The following is a 14,667-nucleotide window of genomic DNA, read 5'->3' as shown; positions in this document are numbered from 1 at the left end:
CGGAAAAAACCTCGATCTGCCTCGGGCCAAGATCCGGCCCTCCCAAACGCAAGCCCTAGGTCATGGGAGCCGCCGTCATGCGCATAGCCGACCAGCCCCGCACTCCACCGGCTCCAACCCAGGATAAGGAAGGCAATCACGCCACCATCCAGACCACGGCCGCACCAGCCCGTACCTCCGTCCCCACCCACCATGCATAGCCACGAAGACGGCACCTTGACCAGGAGTAGTCGCCGCCTTCATCCGTCAGACAGCAGGACGATGACCACCAGCCCGCGCCGCCTGGTGGCCGGATCGATCTGGCCGTCGCAGCCCACACACGCCCCATCGTCGACATTGCCCGCCACGCAGCTCGCACCAGCTAGCGTGCCGCCGCTGTCACGCCCGCCCGACGCAGATCGTCGCACGACGCTCAGGCCTGAGGATAAAATTCTTGTTAGGTTAGTAATAAAAAATGTAGAATTAGCACTTTGAAATTTTGAGCAGTTAATCATCCATTTCGCTGGATTCTTATCCACACGACACAAAATTATGTGGTATTTGGATGTACGGGCATCTCTTCTTGAGATATTTCCTTATCCTCAGACCACGACTTGTGATTTTTCTGTGAAACTCGTGGGGATATTGCAAGGCCTCTCAACCACTTGGTTGTTGTTTGGGCCAAGTAGTAGTCTATAAATGTGCACACCGCTCCACACATTTCGCCAGCCAAGAGAAGCTGGCAGAGATGGCCGAGCCTTCCTATCTCCAAAGTGTTACTCTTAGCCAAGAAAGCCAGCTAAAGGAAGTAGTGCTCCACTTGTACCTTTACCAGAATTCACAGGCACAGCCCAAGGGCAACCAATGCCAGATCGTAGGTTCAACTCGCCCTCATGCTTTCGGTGCCACCGTTGTTAATGACTGGACCATACATGATGGTCCGAGCCCCACCGCAAACATCGTTGCCCGTGCGCAAGGCCTGCATTTACAGGCAGGCATGACTGCAGGCAACTGGTTCGTTTGCCACAACATAGTTTTCACAGATGACAGGTTTGAGTGTTTACTTCTATTATGATGGTTCAAGCCTTTAGCATCGTATCGTCATCTTTTTCTTGACAGTATTACAACACTTTGTCACGTCTAAGGTTATATTTTGCACAACGCGAAATGCGCTGATTCATTTGATCGACTTTTATTGCATGCATATTTACTTACCTTGATATTTACAACTTTGTTTAGGTTCAAGGGGTCAACCCTTAATGTTCTTGGAAACATAGAGGGACAAGAAGGTGAATGGGCAATTGTTGGTGGTACCGGAGAGTTTGCGTATGCACAAGGTGTTGTCTCCTACAAACCAATCACGAGCACCACCCAAGGGAAGGTCACGAGGGAGCTTCATATCCGTGCCCTGTGCATCACCTTGCTAAAACCGCCGGTACAAAGCACCTGACCTTGCGTTCTTTTGACAACTAGATGATTACATGCGCGTTGATGCGAAAGCACTAATAGACATGTCGCTACGAAATATTATTATTGCATCCTAACATTTATTTTCTTACCTTAGCAACTTAACGGTTTTGAGAAATTTTTGACATAAAATAAATTATATCGTCTAGTAAAAACATTTCAAGTTAGACTATGAAATTAATACCTGGTATTCATTTTTTCAATTCAAAAATGTATTCAATTCATATTTGCACTCTTTAATGCATCCTAACCATCAACGTCTAGAGCCAATTCCAGTCGTTTTTATGTCATATGACAAAGATGACATTTTAATGACATGACTTTGTTTACTTCCTCCGTCACGGTTTAAAAGGCACAGTTAAATTTACGTGCGTTTTCAAAATAGATAAAGTTTAAGACGCGAAAGCAATTACTCCTATTAATTAGGCTGGTCACAATGAAGAGTAACATAAGGTAGGAACCTACACGCTTTCCTAGACTATGTTCCTACCTCCACAATGGGGAGTAACATGTATGTAGTGTCATGCAACAATGCATTTATTAGGCTATAGACTCATTGTTTCTTGGAGTGTGTGATGTTCCGGTAACTTAGCTAGTTACCACAAGCACCTCTCTCTTCACTAAATACGTGCCACATAAGCAAAGTTGTATTGGAGTGTGTGATGTTACTGCTAAGTTCCTCCCCATTGTGACCAACCTTAGTACTAATACTACTCATGCATGCGTCCTCCTAATTTGCTGCTCACGCATTAGTACTAGTATTTTCTCAGTTGATTAGGCGCATTAGCATCTACACCTACTACATCTCACAACCAATCGATGACTACCTTGGTCCTAGAGATTTTCCTAGCGTGCCTTCTAGACCGTGACGGAGGGTGTATGATGTATGATGTGAATAACTATGTGACTAATTATGATTGGCAGACATGTAATACATGCATGACTTGGTAAGGTGGGAGAGTGGATGTTATAATAATTAAAGATAGTGGATGTGGTGCATGGCTGAATATAGTGATAGTGGATGCTAACATGACACGATTGATGAGGTGGAAACGTGCATGTTGAGGGAATTACTTGTAAACATGTCTATGCATTGCATCGAGAGAGAAAGTTTATATGCCTCTAGCACGATAGGCAACATTTTTATATAGTGCAACATGTATCTTATCATATGAGGTAGTCTTCTTAGTTTGTTGTTGCGTTGAGTACTACTGTACTTGCTAAAAGCCTAAAAGATTGGTTGTGAGTTCGAACTCCCTAGCTAAGCAAACAAAAAAAAGGTGTATAAGTCTACTCAGCACAGGTCCAATCAATTTTTGTTTATAATTAAGTCTACAGTGCATAGGTCCAGCCCAACAAGGCTATGTGGATCGTACTCAATCTATTTCAAATGCATATCCCATTTTTGCGAAGCAGGGTTATGAAAACCCATGAGAAGCAACTGGACGAATTGTATGTGTCAATTGCCATTTAGCTAGCAAGCCCGTCGATATTGAAGTTCCCCAAGTTGTGCTTCCCGATACTGTATTTGAAGCAGTTCTTCGAATTCCTTATGATATGCAATTGAAACAAGTTCTTGCTAATGGAAAAAAAGGAGGGTTGAATGTAGGTGTTGTTCTTATTTTGCCCGAGGGATTTGAATTAGCGCCGCCCGGCCGTATTTCCCCTGGGGTGACGAGAACGACGTACCTAAAAAGTGAAGGACAGATGAAGCGTAAGAAAAACATTATTGACAAGGTTTAGGGTGCATGTAATTAGCTCGCAATAGTAAAATTTACGTGTATTTCCTTAATAAACAAGATTTATGGCGCATTGCAATTACTCCTAGCAGTTAATTAGTACTACGTTGTACTAGTTCTATATGCATGCGTAGTGTGAATGCTATTTTTTCAATCCATCTTAACGTGATAACCACCTAGGTTCTAGAGAATTTCCAAACACACCTTCTAAACCGTGACGGAGTAAGTACTTTACAGTGGATAGTAACACACGGATAGTAATATTGAGCCTTTTATTTATTAGCAGACTTATTTTGTCTTTGTACGTGTTATGTTACTCATAGTAAGAGTAACTAGCTATGTTATTCAATTTGTTTTTTTTATTATTAATTAGCTGACATATCATATTTTTTTACTTAGGTGGCTTCTATATCTATGTTATTCCCACGGTACGTAATCTCATCAAATGACCATCATCAGCTTGATTGATTTTTTTTACATTATCCAGGCCCCTGTCGTGCCTACTGCCTCTACAGTGGCTGCCTCATCTGAGATGGTTGCCCAAGCAGTGGTGCCTCCACCGGCGGTGCCAGCCCCCCCAGTGCTGCCTACTCGCTCGGAGGTGGTGCCTACACCGGCGGTACCAGCCCTCCCAGTGCTGCCTACTCGCTCGGAGGTGGTGCCTACTCCTGTTGATTTTCCAATGGTGCTCACGAAATATGGTCCATGGGGTCCTGAAAATGGAAAATATAAGGACATGCAAAACGAGTTGCCTCAAAGGCTCGTACGCGTGACCTTTTTTCACGGTCTTTACATTTATATAATGAGTTTCTCATATATTGATCATTCGGGTGTCACGAAATCATGCCAATTGGGAGGACGACCTGTCTCGGGGAGCATGCCTAAAGAGGTAACTGAATTTTCCACGGCTTATTAGTCGTTGCTGAACTATGTTTATGACAAAATTATTTGACAATTTATCATGATCTACTCCCATGTTCCTAAATATAAGTCTTTTAAGCGATTTCACTAGGTGTCTACATACGGAGCTAATTGAATATACACTCTAAAATATGTCTATATACATCCGTATGTAGTACAATAATGAAACCTCTAAAAAGACTTATATTTAGGAATAGAGGGAGTACATATAACGCACGCATGCACGCACAAAGGACTCGTACAACAATGACTTGCTGATTACCTTTGTTTCCCTTCAGATGAATCTTGAAGATGGAGAGTTTGTGAAGAGCGTTTCGGGAACAACTGGACTCTTTGATGGAGATGCTCGACTAACGTCAGTCTCATTTGTCACAAATTTGCGGAGCTATGGACCTTTTGGAAGAGAAGGGAAGCACGCTAGTTTCAGCACCCCTGAGCTCAACAACGATAGTAGTATTGTTGGCTTCTTCGGGTGGCATGTGAGTAACTTCGCCATCGACTCAACAAATTATCTCAGTTCACTCGGAGTTTATGTGGCCTCACCACGTGCTACTTAGGATCAAGCTGTTGACTGAAACAAAATAAGGGCACGTGGTGCACTCATCAATAAAGTTGTACTGGTAACTGATTTTCCATTTTGCGCATGTTTTTTTTTCCTTGTAAGAACAATTAATAAAGTTCCCATTATCAAGAGTTGGTCTTTCAAAAAGGGGTTGAAACCCCGTATCCTATTTACATAAGAAGTTCATCCCTACTAAGTGAGTTACCTTAACATACAGCCTATCCATCTCATCAATCTGCCATCTCAACAATTATTCTTCCTTTTTAAAGTGTTTTAAGTCTCACGTCATATTCAATTCATGGAGACGAAAGAAAGGAAAATAGTGGCTATGCATGTACTCCCTCTATCCATATACTCCCTCCTTTTCGGTTTATAGGTCTCATCTCAAAAAAATTAGATTTTCATTATATTAGGTTCATTTTGAGTCTAATTGAGTTAAAGTGCTTTGAATCACATGTCATATTTAATTCATAGAGTTTAGAGAAAGAAAATGAGTGGCTATGCATGCATCATTTTCTACATCTACCATGCAAGTCCAATGAGAAGGTGGATGCTATATCTATTGCCTCGGAAATTGAATATATGAGAAATATTTCATTAACTAGTTAAAAATAGTGTCATGCAATCAGAATTCACCTTGGTTGATGAGATTCCAGATTTGACCCCTATAAACCGGAAAGGAGGGAGTATATAAGACCTAATGCGTTTTTCGAGGCTAACTTTGAACACATGTTAGACCAATTAATATATGACATGCAAGTTACCCAAAGCATACCGTCAAATTCGTACGTGAAAGGAGCTTTCAATGACATAATTTTTATATTATATATCTTATATAATATTAATCTTATCAATAGTCAAAAACAATTTAAAAAAATGCATTAGGTCCTATATATATGGATGGAGGGAGTATCTTTTTCTACTTGCACCATACAAATCCAATGAGGAGGAGTGTTTTACATTTATTGCTTGAAAAAATGAATATGTGAGAAATATTTCATTGGTTAGTTAAAAATAGTGCCATCCACTTGCGGTCCATCTTCATTGATAAGATTTCAGATTTAAGCACTATAAACCGAAAAGAAGAGAGTTCAAGAAAGAAGCCCGATCGTCTCATTAGAAAAGCTCAGCCGTCTTTCCCACGTATCTCTCCCTTTTCATTTCTCTCTTCCCTAAATAAAGCACCGATCTTTTCCTTGGCAACAAGGGAGTGTTAGGCGCCGGCGCGCCGGCCTAAAGTTTCGACCGGTCGCACCCCAGCCTTCTGATTAGCCCACCCGAGCCGTTAGATTCTCACCCATCCACGTTGTTTTCATCCTTCTCATCCGTTCGTGTTCAGATCTGAATAAACACCGCAGGTAATGGCAGCCACCCACCATCACCGCATCACGTAGTGCACGGTCATGCTCCCTTCATTTGTCGTCATCCACACCCGCTGCCGTGCTCGCCAGTGATGCTCGCCGTCGATGCTTCCAAGATATTTTTTGTCAGAAAAGCAGCTATCTACCGCCGCCCCTGTTGAATCATTTGAAAACATGGTTCCAGCAAATTGAAGCTATGGTTGTAACAAAAATCGTTGATCCAACAAAGAACTAAACTGCAGTGGAAGCATTTTTTGATGCTGGTTCCAGCAAAATAAAATTATGGTTGCAGCAAAAATAGCTATGGTTGTAGCAAATATCGCTAGTCCAGCAAAGAACTAAACTCCGGTCGAAGCATTTTGGGATGATGGTTCCAGCAAAATGAAATTGTGCTTGTAGGAAAAATAGCTATGGTCATAGCAAAAATCGCTGGTCCAGCAAAGAACTAAACTCCGGTGGAAGCATTTTGGGATGATGGTTAAAGCAAAATAAAATTGTGGTTGTAGAAAAAATCGCTCATCCAGCAATGAACTAAACTCCGGTGGAAGCATTTTGCCATGATGGTTCCACCAAGATAAAATTGTGATTCTAGCAAAAAATAGCTATGGTTATAGCTCCTTTGTCCACCTGTTGCAGCTCCTGGCATGGCCAGTTTGCAGCTCCACTGTTCATTCTCCTTGGTCCGTCCTTGGGACAAGAGGGGCGTCGGGGATCTGGAAGGATGCCGACGCGGCTATGGAAAAAAGAGGGGGAAAAGCCCGCCCGAGAGGGAGAAGTAGTAGTAGAAGGAACTCCTTTAGTGGTGGTGGGGCTCGCCGGAGCTAAGATCCAATGCCGTGAGCGAGAGGTGAGGCAAGCTATATGTGAGCGGAGAGTAAGAAGTGGGGAAGGCGATGAGAGAGGACGAGCAGGAGGACTTGTGTGGATGAGAGAAAGCGACGCTGCTGAGGGAGTCCTCGGAAGAGGGGGTCCTGGAATGGTCGGCCCATCTTTTCACTAGTATAGAACAGGGCTTTGGTCTTGGCCAGATAGAGCATTCGTCCCGGTCGACTTACGAACCGAGACTAATTCATGCATCAGTCCCGGTTCGAGCGGCCAGGACGCCGGTCGGATCTCGGCGGGCACCAGTCCCGGTTCTTCTAGGACATTTAGCCCCAATTAGATCCACCAACCGGGACTAAAGGTCCTGGCTCCTCGCGCAACCCCTTTAGTCCCGGTTCGTGTATGGAACCGGGACTAAAGGCCACTCCTCAGTCCTGGTTGTAGACACCAACCGGGACTAAAAGAATGCCAATATATATGCTCGTCACTGCCCGCTCACTCCTCTCATTTTTGGCCGGCCAACGTGTGCAGGTGTGTGCTACTCTGTTCTCACCTCCTATGCACATGATGTATTTGATGAAATGCCCGACCCACCTCAAATTAACTTATTAGTTTGCACATGTGTAGGTTGCCATTCTGTCCCATGCACATCATCCTATCCCCCATCCATTACCCGTGCCGATCTCGTCGCGTGCACCACCGTGGTGAGCCTCTTGTTCTTAATTATCTTTTTTTAGAGAAAACATTTTGACTTGTATAATTTTCTTACTTTTATTATTGTTTGTTATTACATAGTGCCATGGTTTTGGTATTCGCCCCCGTCGGCTCTTATCCGGTCTATGATTTAGATATGGTATATTATCTTTTATAACTATTTGTTTCATTAGTGTTGATGAAAATTATGCCGACCAACTTGACATAGTTGTCTTTATCTAGGAGCTATGTGAACCGGAAATTCCAACCGACCCTCTTGTCGAGAGGTTAAATCTAGTTGAAAAAGCAAACAATTATTTGAAAGAAAAATTGAAAATAGTTGAAGAAGATAAGATGAAATTGGAGTTGCATGTTGCTGATGTCGTCGATCTACATAAGATCCAAATGAATGCAATGCGCTTGAAGGTTAAAAGGATTAGAAAATATGTCATTGATAATTAGGCTTGATATCATTATGTTGTTGGATCAATTGTTATCTTATTTGCGATTTTGGTCACATTTGTTGTTGCATTTAAATGTTTTACATAGTTGTATGTTAGTTTCAATTTATGTTTTATTTAGATGCTCTAGAGAGCTGTATGTTGTTCTATGAGGACTATATGTATGGACTTTATGTATTTATTTTTTCAGTAATAACATTTGATGATGAACTTGTATTAATTTGGTCACTTTTCTCTATTCATGATACCATGCCAAGTTTCAACCTTCTGAGAGTTCATTTGTAGTGTTTTTCAATTTCAGGGTCATTTAGTTCAAAAAATGATTAAATGCAAGAAAAATGGCAAATGAAGTCAGAAAAGGGTTGAAAATGATGATGTGGCTTTGAATGGTGCATATTGACCTCACAAATAGTGTGTAGTTAAATATGTTCAAAAAATGAAACCCCTTTATAATAGATGAGTTTTCGTCTGAAACCCTCCTACTTCGAAAAAGATTGTTCAGTTTGTACACGAAGCGCGTTCAGTTTTTGCCATAACCCTCTCAACTTTTTAGCACATGTTGTGTCGGTGAAATTATGATACCATGCCAAGTTTCAACCTTTTTAGAGTTCATTTGTAGTGCCTTTCAATTTCAGGGTCATTTAGCTCAAAAAATGATCAAATGCATGAAAAATAGAAAATGAAGTCAGAAAAGGGTTGAAAATTGATAATGTGTCTTTGAACGGTGCATATTGACCTCACAAATAGTCTCGAGTTAAAATATGTTAAAAATGAAATCCCTTTGTAATAGATGAGTTTTCGTCCGAAACTATGATACTTTGAAAGAGATTGTCCAGTTTGTACACGAAGTGCGTCTAGTTTTTTTTTCATAACCCTCTCAACCTTTTAGGACATGCTGTTTGGGTGAAATTATGATACCATGGCAAGTTTGAACCTTTTTAGAGTTCATTTGTAGTGCTTTTTTAATTTCAGGGTCATTTACCTCAAAAAATGATCAAATGCATGAAAATAGCAAATGAAGTCAAAAAAGGGTTGAAAATTTATGATGTGGCTTTAAATGGTGCATATTGACCTCAGATATATTCTGGAGTTAAAATATGTTCAAAAAATGAAATCGTTTGTAATAGATGAGTTTTCGTCCGAAATCGTGATACTTGAAAGAGATTGTCTAGTTTGTACACGAAGTGCGTCCAGTTTTTGACATAACCCTCTCAACTTTTTAGCACATGCTGTGTGGGTGAAATTATGATACTATGCCAAGTTTCAACCTTTTCAGAGTTCGTTTTTAGTGCTTTTTTATTTCAGGGTCATTTAGCTCAAAAAATTGCTCAAATGCATGAAAAATAGCAAATGAAGTCAGGAAAGGTTGAAAATTGATGATGTGGCTTTAAATGGTGCATATTGACCTCACAAATAGTCTGGAGTTAAAATATGTTCAAAAAATAAAATCCCTTTGTAATAGATGAGTTTTCGTTCGAAACCGTGATACTTGGAAAGAAATTGTCCAGTTTGTACACGAAGTGCGTCCAGTTTTTGCCATGTGTGGCACCCCGATAGAGGGCCGACGCACATCCGTCCCCAGGATAAGACCGGACGCACGCCAAAGACATGATACAGAAATTCCATGCAAAGATGGCTTTATTAATATAATTGAGTATTACAATATTGTTGCTTACAACAATATTACACAACTCCAAGGCTAAGTGGCAGCAGAGGTCTTGATACAGCGGCATCGACGTCCCTGGCTGGGCTCCATAACTCGTAGGACTGACTTGGTTACGATCCAGCACGACGAGTCTTCTCCTGCAACTGGCCATGTGCAAGGCCAGGTGAGTACTTTGAATGTACTCACAAAACAACCAAATACATGACATCCAAACAAGCATGTAATAACGCAAGCACAATGATTACATAATAACTATTATAGGCATGATATGGAATTAACAGGAAACATATAAATCAAGCATAGCATGACATGGACTAAACATGTAATGTACCTCACCAGCATGATAAAGATCACAACAAGTGCTTAACTAACTTATTGTCACCGAATATCAACTTACTCTTTTCTAGATTGTACCACAACCCTCGACAAACTCGTAATCGAATCTGAACGGATTCAACTTGCATCACACGGTCATATGACCAGTCATCATATAGCCTTCTCTTGGCTAACACATCATGTTATCATCCTCTGATGTTCTCATGAGACGAGTTCTTCCATCATTACTAACATCAATATGGTTGACCATCTACTAAGGTCTGGTCGGGCTGTCCATTACCGTGGACTCGGCTATTCGACTAGGTTTTACACTCTGCAGAGGTTGCACACTTTACCCACACTATGGAGTACTGACCTCGTGATCCCATTCGGGTGGACCAGTATTACTCCAACGAAACTTGCCTGACCCGTGACTCTTTCATCGTACCACCGACATTCATCCATCCCAGAGTCCTGCCCTGGGTGGCCCTGTGTCCTCATGACACCTGCCACCATCGTGGCTAGACTAAATTCTCCCATCTGGGGACGCCGGCATATACAACTCAACTGGCTCACAGGGTTATCACTTCCTACCTGATCAGGGTAACACGTGTGCATAACCCTCCCTCTTTGGAGGTACCGGTGAAAGGTCACGCGATCAGCCCAAGTAACGGCCGTCCCACAACGGCAAATGTGGTTGCACTGATGGGCCTGGACAGGTGACTCTGATCAACCGACTAAATATCTTATCCCGAATACTATCTGTCATAGCTGACGCTACGATGTTATCGCAATCCGATAATTAATAAGATTAAGCCACTACTTTTAAACTATATTCATAAACTGTCGGATGAAACACAAAGTAATCATAGACAGTAGTCTCAACAGTGTAATATAAATAGCAAAGTATTACTTTACCGATTATAAGTTGGACCTTCGGACCCCTCGCATAAAATCAGCAAATAAATCGGTAGCCACCAGAACGGTCTCTACAACACAGATCTGGGACATTACCGGAATAACTCAACCCTGGCTCAAGACGGCTGGAAAGCAGCTCAGAGCATGAGACGGTGTTGATAAGAAGAATGTAGCAGTTCCCTAAGACGGCCGAAGAATAGCTCAGAGCATAGGGTCACCACTACGAAAAGAAATTCAATAGTTGCCCGCGACGGCCGAAAAGCAGCTCAGAACACGGGACAACTGCTGACAAAAGAAATATAAAATTGGCATCCACCCCAGATGGCCGGAAACAGCACAGACTCAGGCATGGTGCCATTATTGAAGAAAATGCGAGCAAGGGTTCGTCAGAGTCACACATAGCACATCACTATACACTCGGATATAAGCATTTTAAATTTAATGTGCAAGAGCACCACAGAGCAAAGTTTTAGGGCAGATATTAGATGAAAAGCAGTACTAGGAACTACTACTAATGTTATCACAGTTATATGCAAATGCAGACTAACAGGGGGTACAGATAAACACACAGAGTGTCAGCAAAGTTTCACGCAAGTCTCGAGCTCATAGCAAGAGGTTGGCTTGCCTGGGGGTCGACGAATACTCCAGGAAGAAGCACAATAACACACCGGAAAGATTTGTCGGAGAGGGTTTCCCTCTCGGAAGGCTCAAACAAAGGCAAGGGAAAAACGGTCATTACCACTATGCAAACATATTATGAAAATGATACTATTGAAACGGTCTCGACGAGACGAAGACGTGGGCGCTGGTTTTACCTCGATCGGAGCTACGGTTGCGGAGATACGCTCGTTAGAGCACCAGGGACCGATCTGTAAAAAGAATAACTGCAATCAAGTCCCTGGTGCTGAAGTAGATAGCGCCTTTGGTTAGAATACGTTTTCCTAACAGGGAAAACGTATTTTTGAAAACGGGCTTCCACTTACTCCCCTGGGCCCGGGCTCCCTCTCTTACGCCTGGGGCCCACCCCATTCTCTCTCTCCTCTCCTCTGCTCTCCTCCCTGGCCGTCTCCTTCTTACAGCCGCGACAGGGCCAGGGGAGGGCGCCACCGCCACGGCTGTTGTTGCTCCCCTGTGCGGGAGGTGCAGTCGACGGCAGGGACGGTCGTCCCATGCCCCACTGCGCCCAAGGGAGGCGACCTGGCTACCGGGGGAAGCCGGGGTGAGGTGCGGCGGCGGCAGCCGTGCCGCGGCGAGCAGAGGCGGGAAGGGGCGGCCTGGGGCCTAGGGAGGGTGCGAGGGCTTGGGGAGGGGCGAGGGGCTTGCTGCTCCACATGAGGGGGCTCGGGAATGCCGAACCTTGGACGGGTCAACCTTAATGCCCTCGGCAGAGATAATATGCCCAAGATAAACCACTTCTTTCAGCCAGAACTCGCACTTGGAAAACTTGGCATAGAGCTTGTACTCTCTCAGTTTATCAAGCACCAACCTGAGATGTTTTTCATGTTCTTCCTCAATCTCAGAAAAGACCAGAATGTCGTCGAGATAGAGCAAGACAAATTCATTCTTGTATGGGGAGAAAATATAGTTCATCAATCGACAAAATGTCGGAGGAGCATTTGCCAGACCAAAAGACATGACCGTATACTCATACGAGCCAAAACTAGTCCTGAATGTCATCTTCGGAATGTCTTCCTCGCGAATGCGGATTTGATGATAGCCCATTCTGAGATCAAGCTTGGAGAATACTTTAGCACCTTTCAAATGTTCGAACAACTCAGTTATGTTCGGAAGTGGATATTTGTTCTTGATTGTCTTCTTGTTCAGTGGGCAGTAATCGACACACAGCCGGTCCGATCCATCCTTCTTCTTGACAAATAGAACACCACATCCCCACGGAGACGAGCTTGGTCTGATCAAACCCAAACGCTCCTGCTCATCGAGTTGCCTCTTGAGTTCCTTCAATTCTTCTGGACCCAGCTTGTACGGCCGTTTGCACACTGGCTCTGTGCCTGGCTCAAGCTCAATGACAAACTCAACTTCACGGTGCAGAGGCATGCCTGGCAGCTCTTCAGGAAACACATCTTGATATTCGCAGACCACTTGAACTTGCTCATTAGGATTGATCTCACCCTTTTCATTCAAGGAGAACAAACGGATTGTATTATAGCGCACCGCGAATATAATCACATCCTCCGAAGAGTGGGTAAGCTTGACTTCTTTGGCTTCACAATCAATTGACGCCTTGTTCATGGCCAACCAGTCCATACCAAGAATCAAGTCGATGTCGGAATTGCCCAAGACATACGGAGAGGCCAGAAAAGAATAACTTCCTATCTTGATAGAAGCATCCGGAACAACCCAATGAGAACTCATAAGCATACCCGGAGAAACAATGTCCAAAGACCTAGCCAACTCTTGAAGATGGAAATCATGCTTTGCCACAAAAGGATATGACAAGAAAGAACGCGATGCACCAGAATCGAATAGCACTTTAGCAGGAATATCATTGACGAGGAGGTTACCCATGATCACATAAGAGGAGTTGTCTGCTTCAGCTGCGTTCACCATGTTGACTCGAGCTGATCTAGGGTAGAATTTGACAAGAGCGTTTCTTGGAGGTTTGCCTGGAGGAGGAGGCGGCAGACGGAGCTGAGAAGTACATTTGTTGGCATAGTGACCCTTCTGCCCACATTTGTGACAAGTGAGATCTGTTGGCTGCCGGAACTGAGTCTGAGGAGGCCCTTGCTTCTGATGCTGGTATCTCTGCTGGAAGCCAGGGTTGGGTGGGTGGGAAGAACCACGACCACCTGAGTGCTTCAGCTGCTGTGAGTGTCGAGGAGGAGGAGGAGAAACCCAAAACCTCTGTTGCTTCTGAACCACCTCAGTCGAGGAAGAGCTGGAATCTCTGAAGCGCTTCTTGGAGTTTTCCACCCTGAGCAAGGCTGCCTCTGCTCTGAGAGCTAGGTTGTAGAACTTGTCAAACTCCTCAGGATCGTGCAAAGCAAGAGCTAACTACAAGTCTTCCTTCAAGCCACCCCTGAACTGATAGATCTTGCTCTTCTGATCCGGGACATCCTCCAGCGCGTAACGGGCCAGCTCGTGGAACTCGACATTGTACTTGTACACAGAATTGCTGCCCTGCTTCAAACGCCTGAACTTCTCATGCATCTCCTCCACAAAACTGGAAGGGATGTAGTGGGACCTGAAGTCACGACAATACTCGTCCCAAGACATCACCCTGTCACCTCTGGAGTCCTTGAGCTGCTGCCACCATGTAGAAGCATGTCCCTTCAATTGAAACATTGCAAACTTGACATAATCCTTAGGACGCACGTTGCTATACTCGAAATGCTTGTTCATATCACGGATCTAATCTTCTGCATCAAATGGATGGTCGCAAGAAGTGAACGTCTTAGGCTGGTTTCACAGGAACTGACTCAGATTGGCGAAGTGATTGCCACCCTGCTGGAAATTGCCGTGCTGATGATTGGCTCTCTCCTGGATCAACTGTAACAGCATCTGAGTGTTTGCATTAGTAGTTGCCATCATCGCCTGCCAGGCCTCTGCAGGAGGAGGCGACGGCGGAGGAGGAGGAGGAGGTGGTGGAGGCGGCATATCCTCACGGCCTGGGGTCTGACGAGTCGGTGGAGCCATCCTGAAGACGGACAGCATATTAGTCCACAGAATAATTAAAGATATTGCTGAATCAAAAGACAGAATATCTGAACAGAATTTAGCATTGCACTCGAACAACGTAGCAAGA

At 43.7% G+C, this 14,667-nt stretch overlaps 1 protein-coding gene across 2 annotated transcripts; it reads left to right on the top strand.

Moving 5' to 3' along the window:
* The first annotated feature begins 698 nt into the window (after positions 1-698).
* Positions 699-4,797, top strand: LOC123450057. Of its 2 annotated transcripts, none has more exons than XM_045127455.1 (4): positions 699-993; positions 1,219-1,414; positions 3,673-4,074; positions 4,385-4,797. In XM_045127455.1, exons 1-4 carry the CDS (start codon positions 728-730, stop codon positions 4,661-4,663), a joined length of 1,143 nt encoding a protein of 380 aa, XP_044983390.1. In that variant the 5' UTR covers positions 699-727; the 3' UTR covers positions 4,664-4,797. The 2 variants fall into 2 exon arrangements, with proteins under 2 accessions (XP_044983390.1, XP_044983389.1); XM_045127454.1 differs by having other exon boundaries at positions 699-1,029.
* Positions 4,798-14,667: the final 9,870 nt, after the last annotated feature.

Source organism: Hordeum vulgare, chromosome 4H, assembly GCF_904849725.1.
Source record: "Hordeum vulgare subsp. vulgare chromosome 4H, MorexV3_pseudomolecules_assembly, whole genome shotgun sequence".
NCBI classification, from domain to species: Eukaryota; Viridiplantae; Streptophyta; class Magnoliopsida; order Poales; family Poaceae; genus Hordeum; species Hordeum vulgare.
This window is presented reverse-complemented; position numbering and strand designations above follow the sequence as displayed.